The sequence below is a fragment of the Bos grunniens genome, chromosome 9 (genome assembly GCF_055505025.1).
Source record: "Bos grunniens cultivar Pamir isolate PY7600 chromosome 9, Bosgru_T2T1.0, whole genome shotgun sequence".
Classification (NCBI taxonomy): domain Eukaryota; kingdom Metazoa; phylum Chordata; class Mammalia; order Artiodactyla; family Bovidae; genus Bos; species Bos grunniens.
In genome coordinates this window covers 69339538-69365582 of record NC_141173.1, presented here as the reverse complement: position 1 = coordinate 69365582, position 26045 = coordinate 69339538, and the positions used below count along the sequence as shown (strand labels likewise).

The 26045-nt window shown below is 40.1% G+C and overlaps 1 protein-coding gene across 4 annotated transcripts in view; it reads left to right on the top strand.

The window, feature by feature from the left end:
• Positions 1–26045, top strand: part of SAMD3 (sterile alpha motif domain containing 3) — a 43899-nt gene that overhangs the window by 1381 nt on the left and 16473 nt on the right. For 2 of the 4 annotated variants that reach the window (XM_086316466.1, XM_086316465.1), the window contains 4 exons: positions 2717–2824; positions 16174–16359; positions 16835–16919; positions 19805–19969. In XM_086316466.1, coding sequence (XP_086172592.1) covers positions 2717–2824; positions 16174–16359; positions 16835–16919; positions 19805–19969 — 544 coding nt within the window. Of the gene's footprint in view, positions 1–2716; positions 2825–4377; positions 4558–16173; positions 16360–16834; positions 16920–19804; positions 19970–26045 lie in introns of those variants that run through there. The other 2 variants (XM_086316467.1, XM_086316468.1) reach the window with 2 other exon arrangements.

Here is a 26045-nt window from a genome sequence, read left to right as displayed (position 1 = left end):
GACCATTTTCAGCTTGTGTGTACAGTAACAGTTTTTGCAAAGTTTTATAAATCAAGATATCTTTTCTTTTAATGCACCAGGTTTTTAAACTCCAACTCCATTTATTAGGGAAGACCTATAAGCCTGAAGTTCCTGTATAGAAATCTCTGTAACAAGCAGTTAAAATATAACACAAGCAGAAATGAACTCCTGAGCTTAGGTCTTAAAGTTAAGACTTGAGGAAGGCATCTTTTTCTGCTTCTTTGCTTTCCCCAAGGCTATTTATGTGTGTATTTACTTATTTGCCCAGGATTCCTTAGAGTAACTAATTTATATTCTCTTCTAGAGGCCTTCATAATATGATTTGCTAAAGATTTTTGCTGCACTGGATTTCAAGAGTGTTCTTGGAGCACTCAATGCTGTGGTAGCATCCCAGAGAAGTCTTGTAGAAAAATTTGTGATGGTTTTGAGGTTATTTTTTTTTTAAATCATTGACTTCTGCCATAAAAAGGAATGATAACAAAAATTATAAAATTAAAAATTTCACTTTATAATCTATGTCCCAGGATCATTCAGGCTATGTCCCAAATCATTCTGATTTGGATTTTTGATATTTGAAACTTTTTGCCAGATTTCTAAGTTTAAATAATTACTACATTCTGATTATTCATTAATTTTTAAAATAAGGTTATGGTGTTTGATGAAATCCATTCCATGTTTTTACTTTAGTTTTTTTTTTTCCAGAATATCTGTAAAACTCTTAAGTTTCTGTCTTGTTTTTTTATAAGCAATGCAATGTTAGAGAGCTCTCACTTAGGTAATTTGGTTTCTAGAGAATTTGGATATTTGGGACAAGGAGGGGGATAAGTCAGCTTGAAGGAATGGCCCACATTTGGTCTGGAGAGTCTACTATTTGATTTATTCGAGGGATTTCTTCTAAATGCTGTTTTGACACATCTGTGTAAAAGATACGTGACTTTTGATGCAGTTCCCATTGTATGCCTTTACTCCTTTGCAGCACAGGGAGGGCGTAAACCTCATCTAGAGCTCAAAGTAGTTTCCCAGCATTCTTGGATGAGTTGTACTCTTGAGCTGGAAGTTCCCCTCAGCTGACTGGAATCTTGATGTTACCTTAGACACAGCTTGGAAGAAAACTGACAGCCTTTTTTTCCACTGCAAAGCAGTTTATAATGTCCTCTAGTAAATGAGGACTAACTGGACTGCCAGGAAGTCTGGGCATCATTCCTGGTCCTACCACTGACTTGGATTGATTGCATTAAATGTTGACACTCCTTTTGCTTCATCTCTAGGTTGTGAAAAATAATACATACTTACTTCCAAAGTTAATCACACTGATGTTCAGAGTATCATAATCTTTGAGAAAATATCTCCTCCTTCTCCCACACTAAAATATAGTCTTTTGTTAAATATTAAGCATTATTAATGTGGTTTATAAAGCCATTTTGAAATGTAACCATGACTTAGAACATTGGTTTTCCAGGGGCTGAGTGGGGACTCTTCATTCTACCCAGTAAATAGTTGACTCTAAGGTTTGTGCTGTTTTACATTCAGATTCAATTATTCTGGTGCAAAATCACAATTTCAAGTAGGTTTATAGGTTATAGTTAGTAAAAATGTTTTTTGGCTATTTTTGCTTATTGTCAAATATGTAGGCACTTGACAAATATATTGTCATGTGGGAGTCATAGTAATAGAAAAAAATGTATAAGAATGTGCTATTTATTTAGTTAAATAATTTTAATAAGTTCTTAATAAAGATAGGAAATTTGGTGTAGTAAAAAGAACCTGGAAGCTAGGTATTAAAACTGGATTACGAATCTCTGTTCTGATATTAGCTACTCATCTAACCTTGGAGATTTGCTTGACTTTTCTTAGTTTCAACTGTAAAATGAAGTGGGTAGAATAAATGATGCTTAGGACTCTGAAGAGTTTATAAAGTGGCAGCCTAGATCAGAGTCTACAGATGGGTTCCAACTTGAGTGTAAATTTCATTTGGTGGCTAACAGTTGCCTGGTATGTTACTTTGAAAAAAAATTTACAGGCCACATATGGGCAGGATACTTGGCCTCCAACTCAGACTTAGGCAGATGACAGGAATATATAACAGGAAGGAGTATATCCAGTTGCTTTTGTGTTGCTCTTTTTGAAGCCGGTAGAAAAATCACTGGACAGGAAGTTGGAAAGTTGGAAAACTGAGGTAATGGGTGCTGTTACTGAGTAGCTTGTGGAGGTAAGCAAGTTGCCTTCCTTTCAGTTGTATCACTTAGAAGATGAGGGAGTTAGTGAAGAGTGGTTCAAAGATCATGAAATTCCACAAATAATAAAAGGTTCCCCTAGATGGCAGGGAAGAGAGAAAGGATCTGATACAGAGTTTCATTTTTTTTGCCAAATAATAATGTTAATCAACAAAGGTATATTCTGTTATTACCATTGTTTCATAAAGGAAAGGATTATCAATAATACCATCTTTAAATGTGATAGAGGAGTGAGAACAGCACAGTGAACTGGCATCATCCACCTCCCAGCATGTATAAACTGGTAGTGAGTGAGATGGCCCCAGAGGGTTTTTCTTTCAATCCTCTTAGTCATGACTCTAACGTGGAGCTTGGAACGGACACAGATCATAGTGTTTACTCTGGGCTGATTTATACCTTCAGAGTCACTATGAAAGCAACAGTTGAATACCCTAGACCCACCTTTTCTTTCTTGGTGACAGGGATGAACAGCCCTCGAGTCCAGCCAGTGGTGGGGAGCAGATGCCATCTTTCTATCCAGCTGACAACCTTGATAACGGATTAATTGACCACAGAGTACTGAAACAGAGGTGGGATGGACAACTTCTAAACATCTTAAAGCCAATTGATAATATTTGTCTTTATTTTTATGAGGTTTCATGTTTAAATGTATTTCTAAGTGGAAACTATTTGTTTTTCTGGAAGGGATTTTTGTAAATCAAGTGATGAAGATATTTGGTAAGAGATGAAGGTCATTTTTTTTATCTTTGCATTGAACAAGTTAAGTTTTGAGATGATATTATGCATCTTTCAAGGACATGTTGTTAAGGAAAAAGATGATTTTTCTGTCATAAACTGTCCAGAGTGATTGGCAGTAGCCACAAAGATGGAATTTGTTCTGCAAATAGTGTCTTATAGAATTAGCTTTTTGCGGAGTCTTTTTTTTTTTTTTTGAATTAACAGTCTTGACCATTCCTGATGGAAGCACTGCTTTGTTAAACATTTCCTTATATCCCTACACTGGGTTTTATGAGCTATAGAATTTCAACATATGGGCTACACTGGAACAGAGGAAAACTATATATCTAGAGAAACAGACCCAGGAATGTGGCACTAAAGTCCTGAGGGGGACTTTAGGTAAGATACAGTCCAAGAGTCATGGTAGTCAACCTAGCATTTCCCAGCCACCTGCCCTGTGCAGTTCAGGCATCACCCTGATACCTATTCTTTTCAGCAGCTGCTGAGCAAATGCTTTTCTTTAAGTGTACTGTCATGGAAAGGAGAGATGTCAGCTGGCACCGTATAATCCGGCGATAATCAAACCAGAATGTCATCCTTTATAGTTTCAGTTTCCATTATCATCTCATTTAGCCCACGCAGCAGTCCTGTCAGGTCAGTATTATTCTCTCTTTGTTGTGAACTGAGTTAAACTGAGATTTAGAGAAGTCAGGGGCTTCTATCTAGTTTCCCAGATGGGCTCTTCTCACCTCAGCACTGGATATACTGCCATCAGCATGGGAGTTCAGGGGACCAAAGGCAGCAGCCTGAGCCCCTGCCGCCCAGCGCCAGCAGCCCCGTGAGTGAGCGCAGGGAAACCTGGCGCCTGTGATCAGGAGCTCTTGCAAATGGGCTTTGTCTCTGGGCATCCTCTCTGCTCTCTTTCTCTCTCCACCACCTGCAACCTTGCACTCTCATCCCTGGGCTCAAAGGCTCCAGCTCTTTAAGTGGTAGAATCCACTTTCCTTCACGCCATTGGCTCCCACTTGGGGGTGATGAACGAGGAGGTAGAGACAATATCCTAGGTAGGGCTTGGTCCCCGGGGTCTTCCTGGTCTGAACTGTGATTCAGAAGATGTAAATATGTTTTAATGGTGGCTTCATTCACCTCCTTTCTGTTCATGGGTGCTTGTTGATTCCCAGTGCCATCCTTTGATGTGGTTCCAGGTGTGTGGAGTCTGTCGGGAGTCTTCAACTACCCCTTCATGAAGCTGCCAAAAGTTGCCAGTCCCTTCTCTGACTGTTCAGTAGAGACAGGAAGAGCAACAATCAGCCCCAGCGATCCAACCCAGACACCACTGTGAATCAGTATTCAAACCGAAAAATGGGAATAATAACCACAAATACTTCTGTCACAGGGCTCCTGTGAGGACCATTATCTAAAGATAGATAACACCTGCTCAGTGCTAAGCACGGGAAGCCCTGGAAAGCGCTCAGAGTACCACAGTCTACTCAGCACGGCTCCAGGTAGTAAGCTCACTTTGCTGAGGACCTCTTTCCTGTTCCTTCTTGCTACCAGTGGGAGACGAGGATGCCCTTTTATACAGGTTCTCTGGGTCCTTTCTTTTTCCTAAGCTCTCTGATGATGTTCCACTCTTATATGGTCCTGCAATGCTGGCTGAGTCAGATTGTTATGCCTGTTTTTTCACATGGCTGATCAAAAACACAACCAGTGCTTCAGGGTATTTCTCATCCTTTACAGTGTCTGGCATGGAGGAGGAAAAAAAAGGAATTGTGTTAGAAATGGAGAAAAATAGGAGAGTTTGGAAACCAGAGTCTCATATCTTTCTTCTAATCATAAAATGTCTTCTAATCTGTGTGCCAACCAGCTGCTCATTACAAGCATCACAGTTAAACATGTCCAAAAACTGAACTTATGTTTCTTGCTTTAGTGTATATTTAAGTGTAAGAAATACAAACTCGCTAGAACCCAGTGACAGGGGTAGAGACACTGGTGCTGGAAAGCCAGGGGTCAAGCTGTCCCTCACTCTCATGGAGCCACTGATGGCCATCTCCATCTCTCTTTTGCTTCCCTCATCTGCCTCATGCCCTTGCTTCTTCCTTTGAGGATGGATTTATCCTACTATTCACGTACACTCTGTCCCATTCAGACTGGCTGGCCTATGGCAGGCTCACCATAGCACTGCCTCCAGGACATTCCCCATGAAAAGAGCTCAGATCATCCCAGGTAACAGACTCAGCCTTTCAGTATCTGGGGAAGAGGAACTAGGGGGTTCTAGTGCAGGGCAGATGTCCCCTCCTGGGCAGTCAGCTATGTGTGGGCAGATGAGGACAAAGCAGAGGTACCTGTTTTAGATAGTTTTGCTTTGGTTCTGCCATTTATTCAGGGCTATGAAATGGGGAGGGATAAAAGATTTTCTCCCCTCCCACATCCTATCTCAGAGAGGGGCTCCATCATCCAGCCATGTGAGTTAAAATCCGATCCCTGGTTGGAGAACTGGATTCGACATGCTGCAACAGAGCTCATATGCCACAACCACAAAAAGAAATCCTCATGTGGCAACAAGTATCAAGAATCCTGCATGCCAGAATTAAGAACTAAGACCTGGCACAGCCAGATAAACAAATATTTTCTAAAAATCACCTATCTCCTGCCCTTCTGCCCAGGGTGCTATTCATTCAACAGGTGTTGATTTAAGAGCCTATTGCACAGTTCCTGTGTCGGACTGTGTTCTTCTCTTCCCTTTTCTACCTGCTCATTATTGAAGATTCTGCTCAAAAATCCCTCTTTCTGAAGGAAACCGCCCCCTGGCCTGCCACTTATATTCCAGCTCAGGCAAGGAGCCCTTTTTCTACTGTGTAGCATCCTTTACACACCCCTTTCTTTACTTATAAGACTAGATAATGGAACTAATCACTTTAAAGTCTGTATTCCCTCCATAGAAGTGCTACCTGGGCAAAATCCATACACTTTTCCCCTTGTGAGCAGAGCATTTGGCATAGTACCTGGCAAACAGAGACTAAATAGGAGTTTTTATTTGAGATGAGGATGTATGGTCTAATGAAAGACTGAACACACCTTTACAAGACAGCATAAATATTTGAATAGCATCAATTTCTCTTTAGACATTTTTTATACAATTCCTGCTAAATGTGCTCATTTTTTGAACAGAATTAAACCCCAGGAGTTTATGGGCCACTCATACATAACAGGCTAGCAAGCTGATGTTTGGCTACAAGGCTTTCACGAAGCCATGTGCTTTAATGAGGTGGGAAAGGATGGTGGATGAAGTGCCACCTGGGGTGGGATCTCACACACCTGGGGTGGGAATCCGGACTGTTACTTGTTGTCCGGTGGGTCTCCGCACATTGTGTGATGGGAATCCCCACCTGCAGGTACGATAACAGTGAAGGTACCTGGCAGCTGTTATAATCCCATACAAGGTGGCTGTCATTATGCTTGTGATAATTTCCCCTATGGTCCCTAAAAGGAACATGTGTTTTCCATCCAGATCATTTGCAGACAAGAAGTAAAAGAAGGCTCTAGAGGCAGGACATTCACATGACTTTGACTCTTGACACGATGTGTGTGTCCCAGTGGATGAATTCCAAGTCCCAAGGAAACACATGCTGCTGTGACATGAAGCAGCTTTCTTTGGTGATAGGTGATCCCATGCTCTTTACTGAATTGCTTAAATGCCCTTTCTTGATGGAAAGCTTATAAGGTCCTGTCCTCAGCATGTGTTGGCGATCCTTTAGAAAGATATTTTTTCTTTTACAATGCCGTTCTTTATTTTTCCTCTACACTGTTCGAAACTGTTGGTTTCCCTTTTGGTACCTAATAAGGCATGAAATCAGATAAACAGGTAGAGGTTTCCTAAATGCCACTTTAAAAACAGTTGCCCTGAACTTTAAATATATTTGTGTGCAGATGGTTTGCTTCAGCCTTTGGGTGTAATTATAAATTAGTCACAATTTCACGCATGTTTTAAAATTATTTTAATGATGACTTTTTTTCTGGGTCTGGCTACTACTATAAAATACTGTAGAATGATCTTACCCACCTATGCTCAAGAGGGCAAATGTCAGTAGGTCCACACTTGACATACTGTTTGTAGGCAATGCCACATACACAGCTAAAATAAGGAGCAGCACCCTTGTGTGTGTATCTTATCCATCACATAATAAGGGGAGGTTCAAAGTACAGCAAGTCCACCCAAGTGATACATTGTCACATTTAGATGCTGAATCCCAGGTCAGTGAAACTAGAGTGCAGTGCTACATCCCTCATCTCCTACCCTACAGGTGTATAGAACACCCATGCCTAAGTTTTGTGTGTTTTGGACGTATTACCTTCCAAGTCTAGTCCCTGACTGGACATTCCCAGTGTACAGTTCAGTTCAGTTCAGTCGCTCAGTCGTGTCCGACTCTTTGCGATCCCATGAGTGGCAGCACGCCATGCCTCCCTGTCCATCACCAACTCCCAGAGTTTATCCAAACTCACGTCCATCGAGTCGGTGATGCCATCCAGCCATCTCATCCTCTGTCATCCCCTTCTTCTCCTGCCCCCAATCCCTCCCAGCATCAGGGTCTTTTCCAATGAGTCAACTCTTCGCGTGAGGTGGCCAAAGTACTGGAGTTTTAGCTTCAGCATCCGTCCTTCCAATGAACACCCAGGACTCATCTCCTTTAGGATGGACTGGTTGGATCTCCTTGCAGTCCAAAGGACTCTCAAAAGTCTGTACAGTGACCTAGTAAATGCTATAAAGCATTTTCCTCTGTCTGGCCCAGAATTCTTTCTCTGTGTAACATCTATTAACACCACAGGACCCACCTTAGGAACTACTGACTTAATGATTTTTCACCTGAGTCAGAGTCCATTCATTCATTCCATAGTAAACATTTCCCTAGTGCTTACTGGATGCCAGGCCCTGGGAGGCACAGAGGATACAGTGGGGAGCAGAGCAGACCAAGCCTCCCCCCACAGAGTTCTCATAGTGAGGAAATAATAAATGCCTGTGATATTACACTGTAAATATGTTGAAGTGCTATGAGGCCAATAAGGCAAAGAAAAAAGGGGCAAATAGAGGAAATAGTGTGTGTAAGTGCATGTGTGTGTTAGCTTCAGGAGGGTTTTCAGGACAGTCTTTCAACTTCTGACTGGATGTTGCTTGAGCAGAGACCCAAATGAAATGAAATGAAGAACATTGGCTCATCAAGTTAGAACAGAACTTTCCTTCAGTGGAGGCTATCTGGACGCAGCCAAACAGGAATTGCAGGGAAAACTGGGCTGTTGTGACTGATAAATAACTCTCTGACTCCTGCTCATTCTTATTAACTAATAGGATGTCTTCAGAGAGATTAAAGTAAACTTGATTTCTAGTCTCTTCTTCCCTTTTGTTCAGTCCAAAAGCTACTGAATATAAACCATGAACTAGATATGATATAGACAGTGGGTAAAGTGGGGCGATTTTGTCCTTGCCTAGGGGAACGCAGATTCTGACAAGAAAGACACAGAAGTTAATAACCGCAATATTGAGAAAGAGACACAGAAATAGAAATGCACAGGGTATGGAAACAGCACAGAAAGAAAGATAAATGAGACTTTTAGAGAAGTAAGTATGGAGAAGGCCCCCGGGGAAGTCTTCTCAAAAACTGAAGGCAGCGGGGTTGGGGGGGTGGATTTGAAACATAATTTGAATTTCATCTGAAGAAAAATGCAGCAAGAGAAGAAAAGAACATTTCCAGAAAAGCAAATACCATGTGCAAAGGTACAGGCACCTGAAATGGAATAGGACATTCTATTTGGAATATGTGTTTTTGGAATGTGAGAGGCAGAGAAAATGGACTTGCTGGAAATGAAGAGGGGTGGTGTTAAGGAGGCGAGAAGCCCCTGTGCTGTGCCAGTGGACAGGACAGTGCTCTGTAACTGTGACTGCACATTAGAATTTCCTGGAGGACTTAAATGAAATAGATCAGGGCCCTACACCAGTGCTTCTCAAGCTCCAAGATAATTAAAAATCATCCAGGAATCTTATTAAAATGCAAGTTCTAATTTAGTAAGTCAGGAGTGGGACCTGAGAGCCAGCACCACTAACAGGTGCCCTAAGTGATGCTAGTGTTGTCTTATGACCAGCCTTTGCAGCAGCAGCAAGGCGTTTCTGGATGTACAATAGATTAATAGAGGCTTGTGCCTCTCCAAAATTCATTATGTTGAAACCCTAATCCCAATATGATGGTATTTGGAGGGAGGGGCTTTGGGGAAGTAATTAGGCCCTGAGGATGGACTCCGTATGGATGGAATTAGTGTTCTTATTAGAGGCTAAGGGGCCAACAGGACTTCCCTGGTGGTGCACTGGTTAGGACTGTATGGTTCCACTGCAAGGGGGTGTAGGTTCAATCCCTGGTCAGGGAACTAAAATCCTACATGCTGTGGGTCATGGCCAAAAAAATAGTATTTTTTAATAAAAAGGAAAGAGATCAGAGAGCTAACTTGCTCTCTTTCTGGCATGTAAGGACACAGTAGGAAGACGGTCTTCTGTAAACCAGGAAAAGCACATTTGCCAAGAACCCAGCTTTGCTGGCACCCTGATCTGGAACATCCAACTTCTCTAACCATGAGAAATTAATGTTTGTGCTTGAAGCCCCCCGTGTGTGTATGTGTAGTTGCTCAGTCAGATCAACTACACATCTGACATGTATCTGGCTCTTTGCGACCCCTTGAACTGTAACCTGTCCATGAAAGTTTCCTGGACATTTTCCTGAAATTTTCCATGGACAGGCTCCTCTGTCCATGAAATTTTCCAGGCAAGATTACCAGAGTGGGTTGCAATTTGCTACTCCTGGGCATCTTCTCAAACCAGGGATCGAAACTGCATCTCCCACGTCTCCTGCATTGTCAGGCAGATTCTTTACCACTGTGCCACCTGGGAAGCCCCTTAAGCCACCCGGTTTAATGGTACTTTGGTATAAATCAAATTGCTTGAATCCTTAGAACTAGGAAACTTTTATTTGTATGAAGCTGTATGGTTGAGGAACTGGCAAGTCACAGCCTAGATGGCACACAGTTGGGACAAGACTAAGTCAGTCTCTTTTTTGGGCCCCAAAAGTCACATAAAACCAGCACTGTGGGCCAGATTTGAAAAGTGAATTTTTCCAGGCTCATCCCTATTTAGCAGATGCTCTGAGGATATAAACTGTTTACATGAGGTCAGGGTTCAAAAGCCTAGTAGTATACAGGTGGATTAATAAAAAACTGCCCTGAACCACCTGATTTTGATAATTATGAACTACAAAATTGTAGTACTGAACATTTTGCAACAACTGCATAGGTAATGTCTCATTACTTTTTCCTTTTTATGAATGAGAAATAAAAAAGAAAAAGAGGGACTATGATAGCTCTATGAGATCTGTTTTTGTGACTATCATGCTAATAAGTGTAAATATTGAGGGTAAGGTCACATTTCTGGGTCTTTGACCATCTGTCAATACCAAGAAGAATTGGAGAACAGGGAGAAATAAAAGATGTATTTATTTTATGCTTCTTTTCTTGATTAGTCAAAACCCCAAAAGTTCCTGGCTCCTTGAATCTCTCACTGGCAACCAAGGACAGGGAGGATTTAAGAGGTGTCTGTCTGTCTGTGTTACAGCACAGTGCCTGATGCCAGCCACATCTCTACCTCTACTTTCTGCTTGATTACATGTTCACTCATGCCTTTCAGAAACTAAATTCCTCTGGAAATTTCATAGATTAAATGGCAGCTGTGATAGCCCAGAGCTATAAAACACAAATTAAAAGCACATATCAAATGATGAGAATGTGGAGCAAACATTTTCTGAATTACTGGTGGTTGCAGTGCAAACATTTTCTGAATTACTCGTGGCTGCAGCTGAAGGAAAACAGCATTTTCTTCATAGTCCGTGCATGTCTTGCTGTGACATCGTTCTATATTTTCAGAGATGGCATCTCACCTAGCTCATTGACATGCATCTCTCTATTGGGCTTTTCAAAAACTGCTTGTTTACTTTGTTTTCTTAGCAGTGGAAAGTCTTGCCTAGGTAAAGTAAAGAAGGTGATTCACAGAGTATGGCCTAATAACACAGAAGCAACATTTCTGTTGAACTTTGTAGTTTGGTGAACTTCAATCCCTGTTTTGAAGATGTGTATTATAAGGTCCTTTCATGTCCTACAGTTAGGTGACAGCAAGTTCTTTAAACAGATGTCTATACCTTCTCTTACTTGACTCCATTCTCTTCTTCTGTGTTCCCCAAACATTGAAGCTTTTTAGATGTGGTTACACGGCATTTCGTTTCAGAGTTGATAATAGAAAACTGGGCACCCTGATATATACCATTTTCAGTGTAGAGAGTCTGCAAGTTTCTGTGTGGAAAAGAATAAAATGAATGTAGGTTTGTGGAACACAGTCTTTCCATTAAGTCCCTGGAGAGCACAGTATTTGTCACTGCTTTTTCCTTCGATGCTGGGAATGCTACTACTGACAGAGGTGGTTCTTTGCACATGAAGACCAAGCCTGGTAGTGAGAATGGCTGTTCTTCGCAGCAAAGACTTCCACTTGTCTCATGCTCTTCTTCCTCAAGGACCGGAAAGCAATACCATTTTGCAGGACTAGAAAAGCATCACAGTCCCTCAGGGTAACAGATTATCTCCAAGCTGGGGGCCCCTAGAGAAAAGTGTCATTTGTGGCCCAAATTTTAGGAAAGTAGACACGATGGCACCCCACTCCAGTACTCTTGCCTGGAAAATCCTATGGACGAAGGAGCCTGGTAGGCTGCAGTCCATGGGGTTGCAAAGAGTCGGACACGACAGAGCGACTTCCCTTTCACTTTTCACTTTCATGCATTGGAGAAGGAAATGGCAACCCACTCCAGTGTTCTTGCCTGGAGAATCCCAGGGATGGGGGAGCCTGGTGGGCTGCCATCTGTGGGGTCGCACAGAGTCGGACATGACTGAAGCCACTTAGCATTAGCAGAAGTAGCAGACCTGATTCATGACTGTGATGCCAAAAGTCAACCAGAATTCAGTTGAGTGTGACATGAACTCTGCCCTTGGTTCTATAAAGAACCCACATGGGATGTAGCTAAAGCCTGGTGAGAAAACTTCTTTGGGAGGGTTTTCTCAGTGGTGGTTTATTATTATGAAGTTTGCATAGTCTAATTCTTAGGTATCTTTTGTGTAAACAGAGGACTGTACTCCAATCGCCAGATCTGCCTCTCTTGCATCTGGGTCCCACACATTTTCATATCTCAAACTTGAGGACTTAGTGATATCACACTTCTCTCCACTAGCATGTCAGCTTGATGCCTTCCTGTTCAATGGTTCCTTTATCATGGGTGGGTTGTTTGAACCTTTTGAAAAGGTTCAAAAGATGTCAATTTCATGTGTGAAAATACAAGTTTAAGCAATTTATGACTGTCTTTGTTTATCTGTCATAGAATGTTATATTTAATATTTTTACATCTCTCTCAAATGTTCCTGAAACTTGATATAACATTTTTGTTATAGAACTGTTCCTAAATAACTATGTAGCAGTTATAGTTCTAGACCTGTTAAAGAACGGTTATAGAACTGTAGAACAACTGTTTCGTTTGACAATGGCATTAGGGAAATCAAAACAGGTAAGAAAGCAAGATACAGGTGAGTACCCATGGGGCCAGTACTGGACCAGGCCATGTGGGGGATTTAGACAAGGAAGACCACCAGAGAGTCAGGAGAGAGGGGAAGAGAATCTACCTGGGGAGAAGACCTAAGATGAACCTAGAAGAATAAAGGAAACTCAGGGCATTTGGGGTGAGAGAAACAACGGTTGACACATGCAAAGTGTGTCCTGGAGATTTAGAAGGCTTGAATCTTGGCTGGATCTGAGAAAAAAACATTGGATACTAGCTGATAATAAAATGGCATGCAAAATTGGACTATATTATGAGCTGTCCTAATTATTGAAAAAGTTATATACCGTGGCGATAAAACAAGCAGTCGTTGCCCACATGTATGTCTCTCCTGCTCCCTACCAAGGCTCAACTTCTGTTTTCTGTATGTTGAGATTTTTCCTTAACAGGCTGAAACTCCACTGGCCCTTTTCTGCATAGGGCCATCTCCCTTATCCTAGGTGAGGCCCATATTGTCTGTTTCTTAGGAGTAAAAATAATTAGATGATTTTTCATTCTTATTAAAGTTAAAGTTTTACAGTCAGTGAGCTTCTTCCTGAGAACCTCTATCTCATAATTTTTTAAAAACATTTATTATTTATTTGGCTGCATCAGGTCTTAGTTGAGGTCTGCAGGATCTTTGATCTCCCTTACGTCATGTGGATCTTTTGGTTGCAGCGTGTGAACTCTTGATTGAGGCATGTGGAATCTAGTTTCTTGTCCAGGGATCGAACTTGGCCCCCACACACTGGGAGCACAGAGTCTTAGCCACCGGACCAACAGGAAAGTCCCTCACGACTTTTTAAAGTGGCGCATATGGCAATAATAATACTGATAGTCATCAAATGCGTCAGCTTGAGTTTATTGTTAGTTTCATTTTATGACAAATATAAAGTCTACATAGACACTGAGTGTTTAGTGCAGTAGACTCTGATTCAATTAGACTGGGAATCAGTCCTAGCCATTAACATGAACCCAGGGTTGTGACCCATTGAATTAAAGATCTTTGTTTTCTGATATTATCTTGTTAAAGGGCACTGACTCTGAAATGGAAACAGAAATATCAGCATCCTCTTAGTTTGGGATTGTTTTCTGCTCCATGTTCTTACTTTGAGCTGACTTCTACAGTGTTCTGCTCAACTCTACCTCAATAATGATATGAATAATCATAACCTCAGAGTAAAGATTTTTAAAATACAATGCAAATGTTGAATTTTAATATTTTTATGAATGGGTGATGATTGTGCCCGCAGTTATCTGCAGTCAATTAGAGTGTGTTTTTAATTTCTGATTCTAGTATTCTGTATAATATTAGTTTTGACTTGTGTTAGCATACTTTGTATTCTGTTCACTTCCAAATATCTTGTTAAGTTGTTTTAATGTAAAGAAAAGGAAAATTTGTTGCCTCTGATTTTGTCTAATTAGGAGCAAGATGGACTGTCTGGCGTTGATTGAGCCTATATGTGTCTAGTCACATTCTAGGCATTTGACAGAAATAAGAACATGATATATATATATAGTTCTTACCCTGATGTTGAAGAGAAAAGACATATATAGAGCAAGAAGATAAAAATTGCCTCAAGACCTATTTTATAGCATTGGAATGTAGAAGTTATCCATTGATGAGATACTGTATAAGACTAGCAACCTCAAAAGTCTAAAGGGGTCATGCAGTTAAATAGACTTGAAATTCATAGGAAAAGGAGATAGATGTTAAAATGTTGTACTGAAACCAAATTTAATGCCTGCACAGTTACAGCACCTTTCAAAATCTTGGGAAGGCACAAAATACAGCCAATGAAACTTGCCATTACTTTAGAATCTTGATCTAAGTAGATACAGGAGAGATCATGGGAGAAAGAAATAAGAGAATAAGAAAGGAAATAGGGATTGTAGACGAGTAATTGCCCCCTAGTACCTTCCCAATAAATATTTGCTTGAATGAATGAATGAAATAAAAGGGGAACATATTGGAAAATAGTTTGGGCTGAGGCACAAATTTCTTCTGGGAATTGCCTGTTGCTGTACTGAATCAAGTGTTGAATTATCAGTGTGCTTGTTTTAGCTGGGACCTGTTTTCACCACCAATATAGTTATTGCCAAAGGGGAAAAAAGGAGAAAGATCTTATCATGAAAAGAGAGCAGAATTCTTTCTCCAATTTCCTTTATTCCTCATGTTTTGTTATATCTCTTGGTCTCTTACAAAATATGACCTAAAATTCTAAAGGAAACCTGATCTTTCAAAGCTCATCTGAATTTTGTTTGGGCTACTAAGTAGTCCATGCTTGTGCCAGAAGATTAACCTACTTAGGTTAATTTAGGAAATCTTTCTTTGTCTTCCGCTTGACTTGCTTCTATTACTTCACTTCCTTCCCAATCAGTCCTATTAGTGAAATGGACTGAATGCTACCACTTCCCTCTGGTAACTTGCTTGAAAATTTTAGTTTTTACACACTGGATCAATCACTGATCTTAAGGTTTTAAAGTGGTTCTGATATTTAATTTTATAAACAAACTTACTGAGATTTAACTTTCATAACCTAAAATTCACCTACTTAAAGTATACAGCTCAGTTAATTTTAGTAAATTTATGCTGGTGTGCAGCCATTGTCACAGTCCACTTTGGAACGCTTTCATCACCCTAAAAAATTCCCTGGTGTCCTTTTTTCAGTCAGTCTCCTCTCCCACCCCAAGCCCCAGGCAACCACTCATCTGCTTTCTGTAGCTATCACTTTCCGTAGCCTTTTGTAGAAACTTCATTTGAGAGGATCAGAATATCTAATACTTATTTTAAATTTAGAGACCAAGTTTACCTTATTAAAATAGCCAAGAACAACTAAGTGACTCATTAAGTGACTCTTGCACTTCTCTACCATATTATTTATTGTAGTGAAATAAATAACACATTAATTAGAATTAATAAATTAATTTTATTTGCAGCCAATTAATTAGAAGAATTTTCTGAATCAGATGCTAAGTAAGACTTTATCACATGCCTTATTTGCTTTGCTGAATTGCAGTTTACTCTCTTTTAGTTAGATATCTTGTTCAGTTTTAAACTATGCATTACCTATTGCCTCCTCAAGATACATGGATTGACATTCTTCCCAACTTCAGACTGTCTTCTATAGCCTATGTTGTTATGATATTTTTTCCAGAATGACAAGTATTTGTGTGTGTGCAAAGGGAAAGAAAACAAGAGATACTTGATGAACCTTTAAACATTTGCACATAGATGACTGGATGGAAGATGGGTTGACGACGTTCATATATATAGATCTCAAGAATGTGGTTTCTATCATCAGTTCTCAGTGTATCACTTCAGTTCAGTTCAGTCATTCAATTGTGTCTGACTCTGCAACCCCATGGACTGCAGCACACCAGGCCTCCCTGTCCATCACCAACTCCTGGACTTTACTCAAACTCATGTCCATTGAGTCAGTGATGCCATCCAGCCATTCTCTCAGGGTATAGAGAATTAATAAGTTACATATATTTGAAATAGAATTTCACTCTTTGTGTTTTTTATTTCACAGAAGGAATGTGAGACACATTCTAGCAAGGAATAAAGCCTTACAATGGACTAAGTCCTACGTCTTACCAGAGTTTCCTTATGATGTCAAGTGCATGCTAGCAGAACAGAAGTGTCCTGATCACAGCATGAGGATAAGGATCATTGAGTTCCTCCAGGCGGACATGACCAAGTATCTGGAAGGCTCACTGTGAGTAATAACAGGGCAGACTTGCTGCCTTGCGAGAGGGCGTGTTTTCAGAATAGACTTGAAATCATTTGGAACCCACTCTCTTCAGATTTTGCATGACAGATTGATAATAAGTCCAGCATTGGCCAATATTTGAATGTGTGTGCTCTGTTCAGTCGTGTCTGACTCTTCTGTTACCCCATGGACTGTAGCCCACCAGGCTCCTCTGTCTGTGGGATTCTCCAGGCGAGAATACTGGGGTGGGTTGCCATTTCCTCCTCCAGGGGATCTTCCCAACCCAGGGACCGAACCCAGGTCTCCTGTATCTCCTGCATTACAGACGGATTCTTTACCACTGAGCCATCAGGAAAGCCCTTATTTGAGTGTTTACATTATCACATAGAAAGATTGGAAGAAAAGTGAATGTAATTTGGACTCATAGGGAGGAACACGGGCTTCTTGAACTGAAAAATGTCCTCCCTGTCACGCTGAACAGGTACCCCAGCACCCAGCAGTATAACGACGTGGTCAATGCCCTACTGCAGGCCCACCCTTTCCTGGATGAGGACGGCTGTGGCTTTGTAAGTGACCACACGGCACCATTCGGTTACTCTCAACCCTCCTTAAAATAAGAGCCTTGTGCTGTCCGCTAATTTCAGGCCTCATTCCCTTTTCCTCAGTCTCTCTCTCTCCCTGTTTATCTAGGTCTATCTGTTTCTCCTTCTCTGTCATTTTCTGTCTGGTCTCTCTCTAATTCCATTCCCTTGACCATCTCTTCTGTCTCTTGCTCTCAGTTCCCATTTTGTTGTTAGTTTTGGTCTTTCTCTCTCTGCTCTGTTCTTTTTGATGATTTCTATGTGTTCCTATGTCTTCTTTAAAAAAAAAAGTTTATTTTTTTTAAGAGCAGTTTTAAGTTCACAGCAAAATTGAGAGGAAGATACAGAGATTTCCCAAATACCCCTTGCCCCTACACATCCCTAACATCCCTCGTTATCAACATCCCCCACAGAGAGGTAATTCATTACAACTGATGAACCTACACTGATGCATCATAATCACCCAAAGTCTATAGGTTACATTAAGGTTCACTCTTGGCATTGTACAGTCTATGTGTGTTTAGACAGATGTAGCCATGATTATTGTATCATATATAGTATTTTCACTGTGCTAAAAATCCTCTGTGCTCCACCTGTTCATCCCTCCCCATCTTCCTCCTTGGTCTTCTTTCTCTCTCTATGTTATCCTCTAGAAAGATGATCAGAATCTCTCTCTCAAAGCTATCTGGAAGCTCGTGTTTAACCGTGAGTCTCTAGGAAGGATCTTCGAGAGATGCCATACTAGAAAGAGAGGCTGTGACTGTACCTACATCTCTGCTTTCACATCACTAGAGTGGTTCTTGCCTTTGTTTAGACCCATGCAGTAGTTGTATAGTCTTGAGGTCTTGACCCACAGCCTCACCTGATTCTCTCACGGTTCTGCTGTTCTGACAAAAAAAGATCCTGGTGGTGTTCTGGGGCAGCAGTTCTCAACTCTGGCTGCACATCAGGATCCCCGGAGATGCCGATTTAGTTGATCTGAAGAAGAAGGCTTTGCATCTTTAAAAGTACCCCAGATGATTCTAATGTGAAACCAGTGTTGAGAAACACTGTTCTAGAGGTTTCGGTATAAGCTTTGCTCTCTGGATCTGCAAGTCCCTTGGCTTTAAAAGCCAGGGATCTGCATTGCCCAACAATGTAAACATACTTAACTCTACTGAACTGCACACTTAAAAAAGTCAATGTGGTTAAAAAAATTTGAGTGCATTGTGACACTGGAACTGTATGACTTAAGGGACAATTGTGGAGAATTATAGCTTTTATACCTAAAGCTATAATGTCTATTAGTTCTTATATCTCTAGGTGACATGCATACGTTGGTAGTTGTATCTAAATAAGATGCATGTCCTTTGTACTTTATTTTCACAGACATCTGTGAGAAAAATTTTTTGCTGTACTTTCTTGAAGATGTGGAATTTAAGCAATTAGTTCCAATCTGAATAACAAATAATAAATGTCACTATCTGTGAACATAACATTTAAGGCCTCTGTTTTCTTTCTTCCCGCCCTTGCTTTGCTTTTTTCTTTCTTTCTCTCTTTCTTTCTTGGAAAAAGTTCATTATATATGGATAGAATCATAGAATTTTCTGACTGCGAGAGGGCCTTAAAGATTATTTTTCACCACCCAGACTCAGAAAAGATATATCTAGAACCAGTAACTTTGAAGTCAGACTGGTCTTCAGCTACCGTTGCTTCTAGTATGATATCCTTTCTAAAATATTCTGTTGTGTACAAAAGCACACGATAAAGTCAACTAAATTTTCTCAAAAAAAAAAAAAATACAAACAAATCTGGGGTCCTAGTATTGATAATTACCAGACATGACATGAATTCCTTCTATACTTAAGATATAATATTTGCCAAAAATTTGTGGTACTGTTTATAGAGTTAGTTGTGTTTTAAAGAAAGAATCTAAATTTGCTGTTTCAATAAGTTATACTTTCATGGGGTTCAAAAGCTATGAAAGGATAATGGAAACATCTCCCTCCCACCTCTATCCTCCAATCATCCAAGTTTCCTTCCCAGAAGTAACCAGTATTATTAAAGATTCCTCCCAGAGAATCTTTGCATATATATAAGCAAATACATATCTACCTAATTACATTTTGACCTTTAGTTTTGTGGTTGTCAAATGAGACAAACAGAAAGTTATGAATAATGCTGACTTTGGTCTTGTGTGCTTTTTACCCACATCTTCTCCCAGTGATGTTAACTAAAGATGGTTCACTGTTAAGAGACCTGCAAAACTGCTTAGCACATTATGATCCAGGTTTGTACACATACAGTGGAAGGGGAAACTTTGGGGCATGGTAGGTGTTTACTCAAACTCTCCCCACAAGTGTATGTGAGGTTGTGTTTCTGATGTAACCGTGAAAGATGTAGAAAATTTCTTAGAATTTTAATGTGAGAGAGAGAGCACACAAGTGAGGAAGCATTTGGTTGTTTTTAGGACTAGTTTTATTCTTAACTTTTAAAAATTTAAATATAATTGATTTATAATACAGTGTTAGTTTTAGGTGTACAGCAAAATTATTCGATGATATATATATGTATATATATAAATATATAATTTTTCAGATTATTTTCTATTATAGATTGTTACAAGATTTTGATAGTCACAATTTTTTATTTCAAAAAATTTCAAATCTACAACAGAAGTTGAAAGACTGTTACAGTGAACACCCACACACCTTTTAACTGGATCATGGTTTCTCAGTCTGGCTTTTGAAAATTACAGACTTTTCTCAGTCTGTAATTTGAAAATGAAGATATTTTCAAGCCTAAAGGTGAAAGACAACCATTTTATTGTTTATATAGGCTTATGCAAACCTCTTTGAATATTAACTGCCCTGTTTTATAATTTTACACAGTTTTTATGGAAACGAGCTCTCAAAGATCGCTTTAAATATGTTCGAAGACCCATAGAAGATGATGAACAAGTGATGAGAAATAAGTGTAAATTTGGACACCGAAGAGGCCAGACAAGGAAATCTCTTGCTGATATAAGATTTGAAATTAAAACTGTCCAGATAAAAGTAAGATTGAATCTTTAATTGTTCTGACAACTTATTGGTTGACTGATTAAGAAATAACAAATACTAAAATAATTAAAGCAAAACAAAATATCCTTTTGAAAATTTAACATGTGGGTCAGAAACCAAGAAAATCTGTTTTGCTTTTGTGAATGAGAATATTTCCAGAAGAGGGTTTCCAAAAACCTGAGCAGAGGGTTTATTGAACATCTCGTTTATTCTTTCACAATCTTCAAAAGACCTGGAGAAACTCTTAAGTTCTGGATCTTTGGATAATTTCTTTACCTCCCATCCTAAAATGTGTCCTATGCTCTTACTGTTCTTATTACTACAGAAAGTTTTTAATACTCATATTGTAGGGGTCAAGTAGCCTCTGGTTTCAAGGTTTGGGGAGGAAGATAATCCACAGACATGGGTACAAAACTCCACAGTGTTCTTGCTTTGTACAGAGGCGGCCGTGAGGAACTTCAGGCCAAGGGCCCCTGGCAGGGTCTGGAGATTCCCTACTCTACAGTGGGTTTGCTGTACCATAATGTTGATGTGGGTCCTAATTACCTGAGGTTCTGTAGATATTATCTACTTCATGGCCCCCAGATGCTCTCAGAAACAAAAATGTCCCCTGCTAATAAAATAGACTGAGCTCCTTGGGAAGGATGTCCTAACTATCAAGTTCAAGAAGCTAAATCTCATGTCCCCCGAAATACTGTTTTTCCCTCAATCCAATAGGAATGAGTGGGCTTCCCTGGTGGCTCAGTGGTAAAGAATCCACCTACAGTGCAGGAGCTACAAGAGCCGCAGGTTTGATCCCTGGGTCGGGCAGATCTCTTGGAGGACAGCATGGCAACCCACTCCAGTAGTCTTGCCTGGAGAATCCCATGGACAGAGAAGCCTGGCAGGCTACAGTCTACAGGGTCGCAAAGAGTCAGACATGACTGAAGCAACCTAGCACTCACGCAGCACAACATGAATATGTAAATCTAACTTTTCACTATAAGCACATTTATGCTAGTGAATGTACTCGGTATAAATATTCTGTTTTCTTTTTCAGCTAGTATAATTATTTAATATTAATAGGGCAGCCTATCAGATTATCTCAATTTTATTGTCACTACTTATAAGTCTCAGGGGACGGGAGTATTTTTTTAAACATATTTTGTAAACTATTCATTTTAGCATTATACATAAGAAAAATGTTAGATCAAGATGTATTTTTAAATATCTTATTATGTAACTTTCAAAGTGTTTTCAAAATGACAGTCCAGTTAAGGTAATACAATTTTATATCTGCTCTTTGATGAAAAGACAAGACAGATGAAAGGTACATAAATTAAGAGATGTGATTTTATAGAAACTTCAACTGCAATATTCCAATTTTAAACTAAAATCATAAGATATAATTAGATTTGTTTGAAAATATATTTTATATTCTTAAAATAAAGAGCCACTTTGTAAAGGAACATAATTACATTATGCATAAGTATTCTCAAAATATGTGATTTTCCTCATACTACAAACGGAGTTCCTTTATAAATGAATTAATATTTTAAAAATTCAGTTTTATTTCTTTCCCTTTGATGCGTGTTCCACCAAAATTCACTGGAGTGGGATGAATGGTAAAACTGGAAAAGCAGTCATTGTCCCCAGCAAGGGTAAGCCCATGGGGTCAGAGGTCACCCTGACAGACACAGGCTGAATGGCAGCTCCTGTCTTGTGTTGAGCCATCATTGACCCAGCCTGTACAGTCATCTTTTTATTCTTTCTCATAACCACCTCAGTTCATCTTGTAACTGTGCCCTTTGTGGGTCCTATCTTGGAGTCTCCTAGACATGCCTGCGTCTTAAATTGAATCCTACTAAGGCCCATCCCATGGATGGAGGAGCCTGATGGGCTGCAGTCCATGGGGTCGCTAAGAGTCGGACACGACTGAGCGACTTCACTTTCACTTTTCACTTTCATGCATTGGAGAAGGAAACGGCAACCCATTTCAGTGTTCTTGCCTGGAGAATCCCAGGGACAGGGGAGCCTGGTGGGCTGCCGTCTATGGGGTCGCACAGAGTCGGAAACAACTGAAGCGACTTAGCAGCAGCAGCAGCAAGGCCCATGCAGGGGTCTTTGCTACAAAAAGAAGAGGGATTGAATGTATCAGGGCCCAAGATGAGTTAAGTTGCAACAGAATTTAGTTTTGACCTTCCTGCCAGCTGGGGCAAAAAGAGGCAACATTTTTCTTGCCAAGCAAATCTAATTGGTAAGAATTTACTTTTCTCACTCTTACAAATGGAGCTACACATTGCTGGTTCTTTAAACATTGTAATGTCTCTGTTTATGACCTAATGTTCTGTAAAGCCAAGTGCTTCAAAGAATGAAAAAAATTTTACACTAGGATATTACAGAAACAATGTATTTCTGTATTTTGTACCCAACATAGTGACTAAGCAAATGGAAAAACACCAAGAAGAGTGGAGGGACAAGTTCAGTGAATATACCACTTATCTCATGGGATTTTAGACTTCAGATGAGTTGCCTAAATTATTTCCAGTCTGCATTTTCAATTCTTATAGCTCTTTTATATGTCTTTATGATTTCTGAAGATAGTTGGATTAAGATATACTTGGGCAACTTTCCCATGTTTTAAAACTTCTTGACTGGGCACAGCATTTCCATAATCTAGAAAAAAAGTTACCCCTTGTGCTAGAGAGATGGGAAATGCTGATGTAGGCAACAAGCCAGGAGGCAGGCCATCCCCTCAAAAGCAGGGAAGTGGGTTTTGCTAAACTGGAGAAAAGTTTTGGGAATAAATAAGGGAGGAGAAGAGTTTTTCACTTGTTTTGTTTCTGTTGTTAGAAGGAATTTACCAAAATATTGATGGTAGCTGCCTCAGTGAAGGACAGTGCATTTCTTACTCCCCTCATGTGGGCTTCTGAAGATGACCAAGCAGCTGCAGAATTTGTGTGAGTCTGAGGTCACAGATCTTTTGTCCGCAACCCTCCTCCTCCCTTAATCTCTGAGGTCAGCGTGGCACTGCTTAAACTATGCTCTGTGTGTGTGTGTCACATGCACACATACTCAGTCATGTCCAACTCCACAAACTGTAGCTTGCCAGGCTCCTCTGTCCACAGGATTCTCCAGACAAGAATATTGGAGTGGGCTTCCAGTTCCTCCTCTAGGGGATCTCCCAACCCACGGATCCAACACATCTCTTGCATCTCCTGCATTGGCAGGCAGATTCTTTACCAGATGAGCCACTGGGGAAGCCCTTATAAAACCCAAAGCTTCAGCAGCATCAAGCATCCACCTGTGAGTCTTAAAAATGCCTTGGTTCCTGACATTCTGCTACTAAAAGGAATTATAACCATGGTACGCAGAGCTATACTTGTCAGAATCCCAGGCTGTGTTTCTAGATCAATCCTCCAAAAATACTGGATTTAAATGTGATGTTTAAAAATCCTTTGCCAACCTCATGACCCCATGTCACTGCTGGTTGTACATTCAATCAAATGCAGCATAAGCATAAGCAACACTGCTTCTTAGGCATCTGAGTTTTAGCTTTAGGTCCAAGCAACTTGTAGCCCTGTGAATTGATAAATCTGTTTCACTTGCTTAATTGCCTTTTATTATACTTTTTAGAGTACTTATAAACAGAGACACAAGCAGATTCTCAAAACAGTAGAATTAACTGAGCAATATATTTTTTTATTGAAGTATAGTTGATTTAGGGCTTCCTTGATAGCTCAGTTGGTAGAGAGTCCACCTGCAATGCAGGAGACCCCAGTTCAATTCCTGGGTCAGGAAGATCTGCTGGAGAAGGGATAGGCTACCCTCTCTGATATTCTTGGGCTTCCCTTGTGGCTCATCTGGTAAAGAATCTGCCTGCAATGCAGGAGACCTGGGTTCGATCCCTGGGTTGGGATCTTCCCTGGAGAAGGGGAAGGTTACTCACTCTAGTATTCTGCCCTGGAGAATTACAATCCATGGAGTTACAAAAGGTCAGACACAACTAAGCCACTTTCACTTTCATAGTTGATTTACAGTGGTTCAGGTTTTAGCAGTGATTCAGTTATACATACACACACACACACACACACACACACATATATATTCTTTTTCAGATTCTTTTCCATTATAGGTTGTTACAAGCTATTGAATATAGTTCCCTGTGTATATAGTAGGTCCTGAGTTGTTGTGCCTTTTATATACAGTAGTATGTATTTGTTAATCTTAAACTCCTCATTTATCCCTCCTTCACCCCTTTGCCCCTTTGATAACCTTGAGTTTGTTTTCTATGTTTGTGAGTCTATTTCTGTCTGTGTTTTAACTGAGTAATTTCTTAAGTTGCTGACAATATTATCTTGTTTAAATGATGAAGACATATTGGTATTAAAAGCTTATAGGAACTGTATGTATGCAGTGTAGTGGAATTAACTTTGTACTGTATTATTTTCTTGTGAAAAACCTGAGGTGTTAAAGTCGAGTGACTCAAACTCACCTCATGGCACATTATCATCATTGTTCTGTGCCAGGCTTCTCTTGTTCTACTCATTTCTTTTTGTGCTCATTCATTTTTTTTAAGTATGAGAGTCCTTTTATTTTTAATTTTTATTTTATTTTTTGTTATGCTACATGGCTGTGGGATCTTAGTTCCCCAGCCAGTGATTGAACCTGGGCCCTTAGCAGTGAGCACACGGAGTCCTAACCACTGGACCACCAAGGAATTCCCATGTGCTCATTCTTCTATGCCCTTTTCCCCACCTCTGCTCTTGGGCAGCCCTTCTAATGTGTTTCATCTGTATCTTTTTGTTTGTGCTAAGTTGCTTCAGTCATGTCCGACTCTGTGTGACCCCATAGACGGCAGCCCACCAGGCTCCCTCATCCCTGGCATTCTCCAGGCAAGAGTACTTTTTATTTGTGAGGTGTTCTAAAATGTGTACCATAATTTTGGGTTTATATATATTTGACTCAATGTAGATGATATTCTGGGCTTCCCAAGTGGTGCAGCGATAAAGAACCTGCCTGCCAATGCAGGAGATACAAGAGATGGGGACTAAATCCCTGGATGGGGAAGATCCCCAGGAGGAGGAAATGGCAATCCACTCCAGTATTCTTGCCTGAAAAATTCCATGGACAGAGGAGCCTGATGGGCTATAGTCCATGGGGTCGCAGAGAATCAGACATGACTGAGCACACACACAAATGCAATTCTATACCTCATTTGTATTTCACTTTTTCACTGACACTTTTGAAGTCTCGTTTATGTTACCATGTGTATTTCTACCCCATGTTTGCAGCAATTTTTACAAGTCCTTGCTTCAAGCCCCTTCCTTCCCACCATGAATGGTACTACAGAGAACACTATTATACCTGGCTGGTTTTGGATGAAGCTGTGTGTTATTTCTTTGGCTTGTCCACCCAGAAGTGGAACTGATGGGGCCAGCATGGGTACTTAATTTGACTAATTGCTTTCTAGAATGGTTTTGTCAGTCTCAGCCCCATAGTACTGCATATCTTGGTCTTCCTGCCGGTGCTTGGCGTTAGCCAGCCTTGTGAGTTTTGCCAAGACTAACAGGTATAGACTGTAATCTCAGTCTTGTGATTTGCATTTCCCTGGATAACTAATGAGTCTGAGCATGTCTCCATGTGTTTGTTAGAGTTTTGAATTCCTTCTTTTAGAAAATTACCTCTTTAGTTCCATTGCCCCGTTTTTAATGGGTTGGCATCTTTTTCTTCTTAATTTGTAGGAAGCAGTACTTCCCATACTCTAAGTCACAAAGATATTCTCCTACTCTTTCTTTTATGAAGTTTATAGTTTGCACTTTTATGATTAAATCTTTGAGTCATCTGGAGTCTATTTTTGTATATGCCATTAGGTAAGGATCTCCATAGAATTATTGCCCTTACAACCACTTATTTTTTTCACTGGCTTATGGTGGCAATTTAATTGTATGTTAACTTCCCCCTAAAAGACTTGAGTGTGTTCTGGGCACTCACTCTTATTCCATTGGTCTATCAGTCTATTCTTAATGCCATTGCCATAATTCATTTGATTCAGTTCAGTTCAGTTCAGTTGCTCAGTCATGTCTGACTG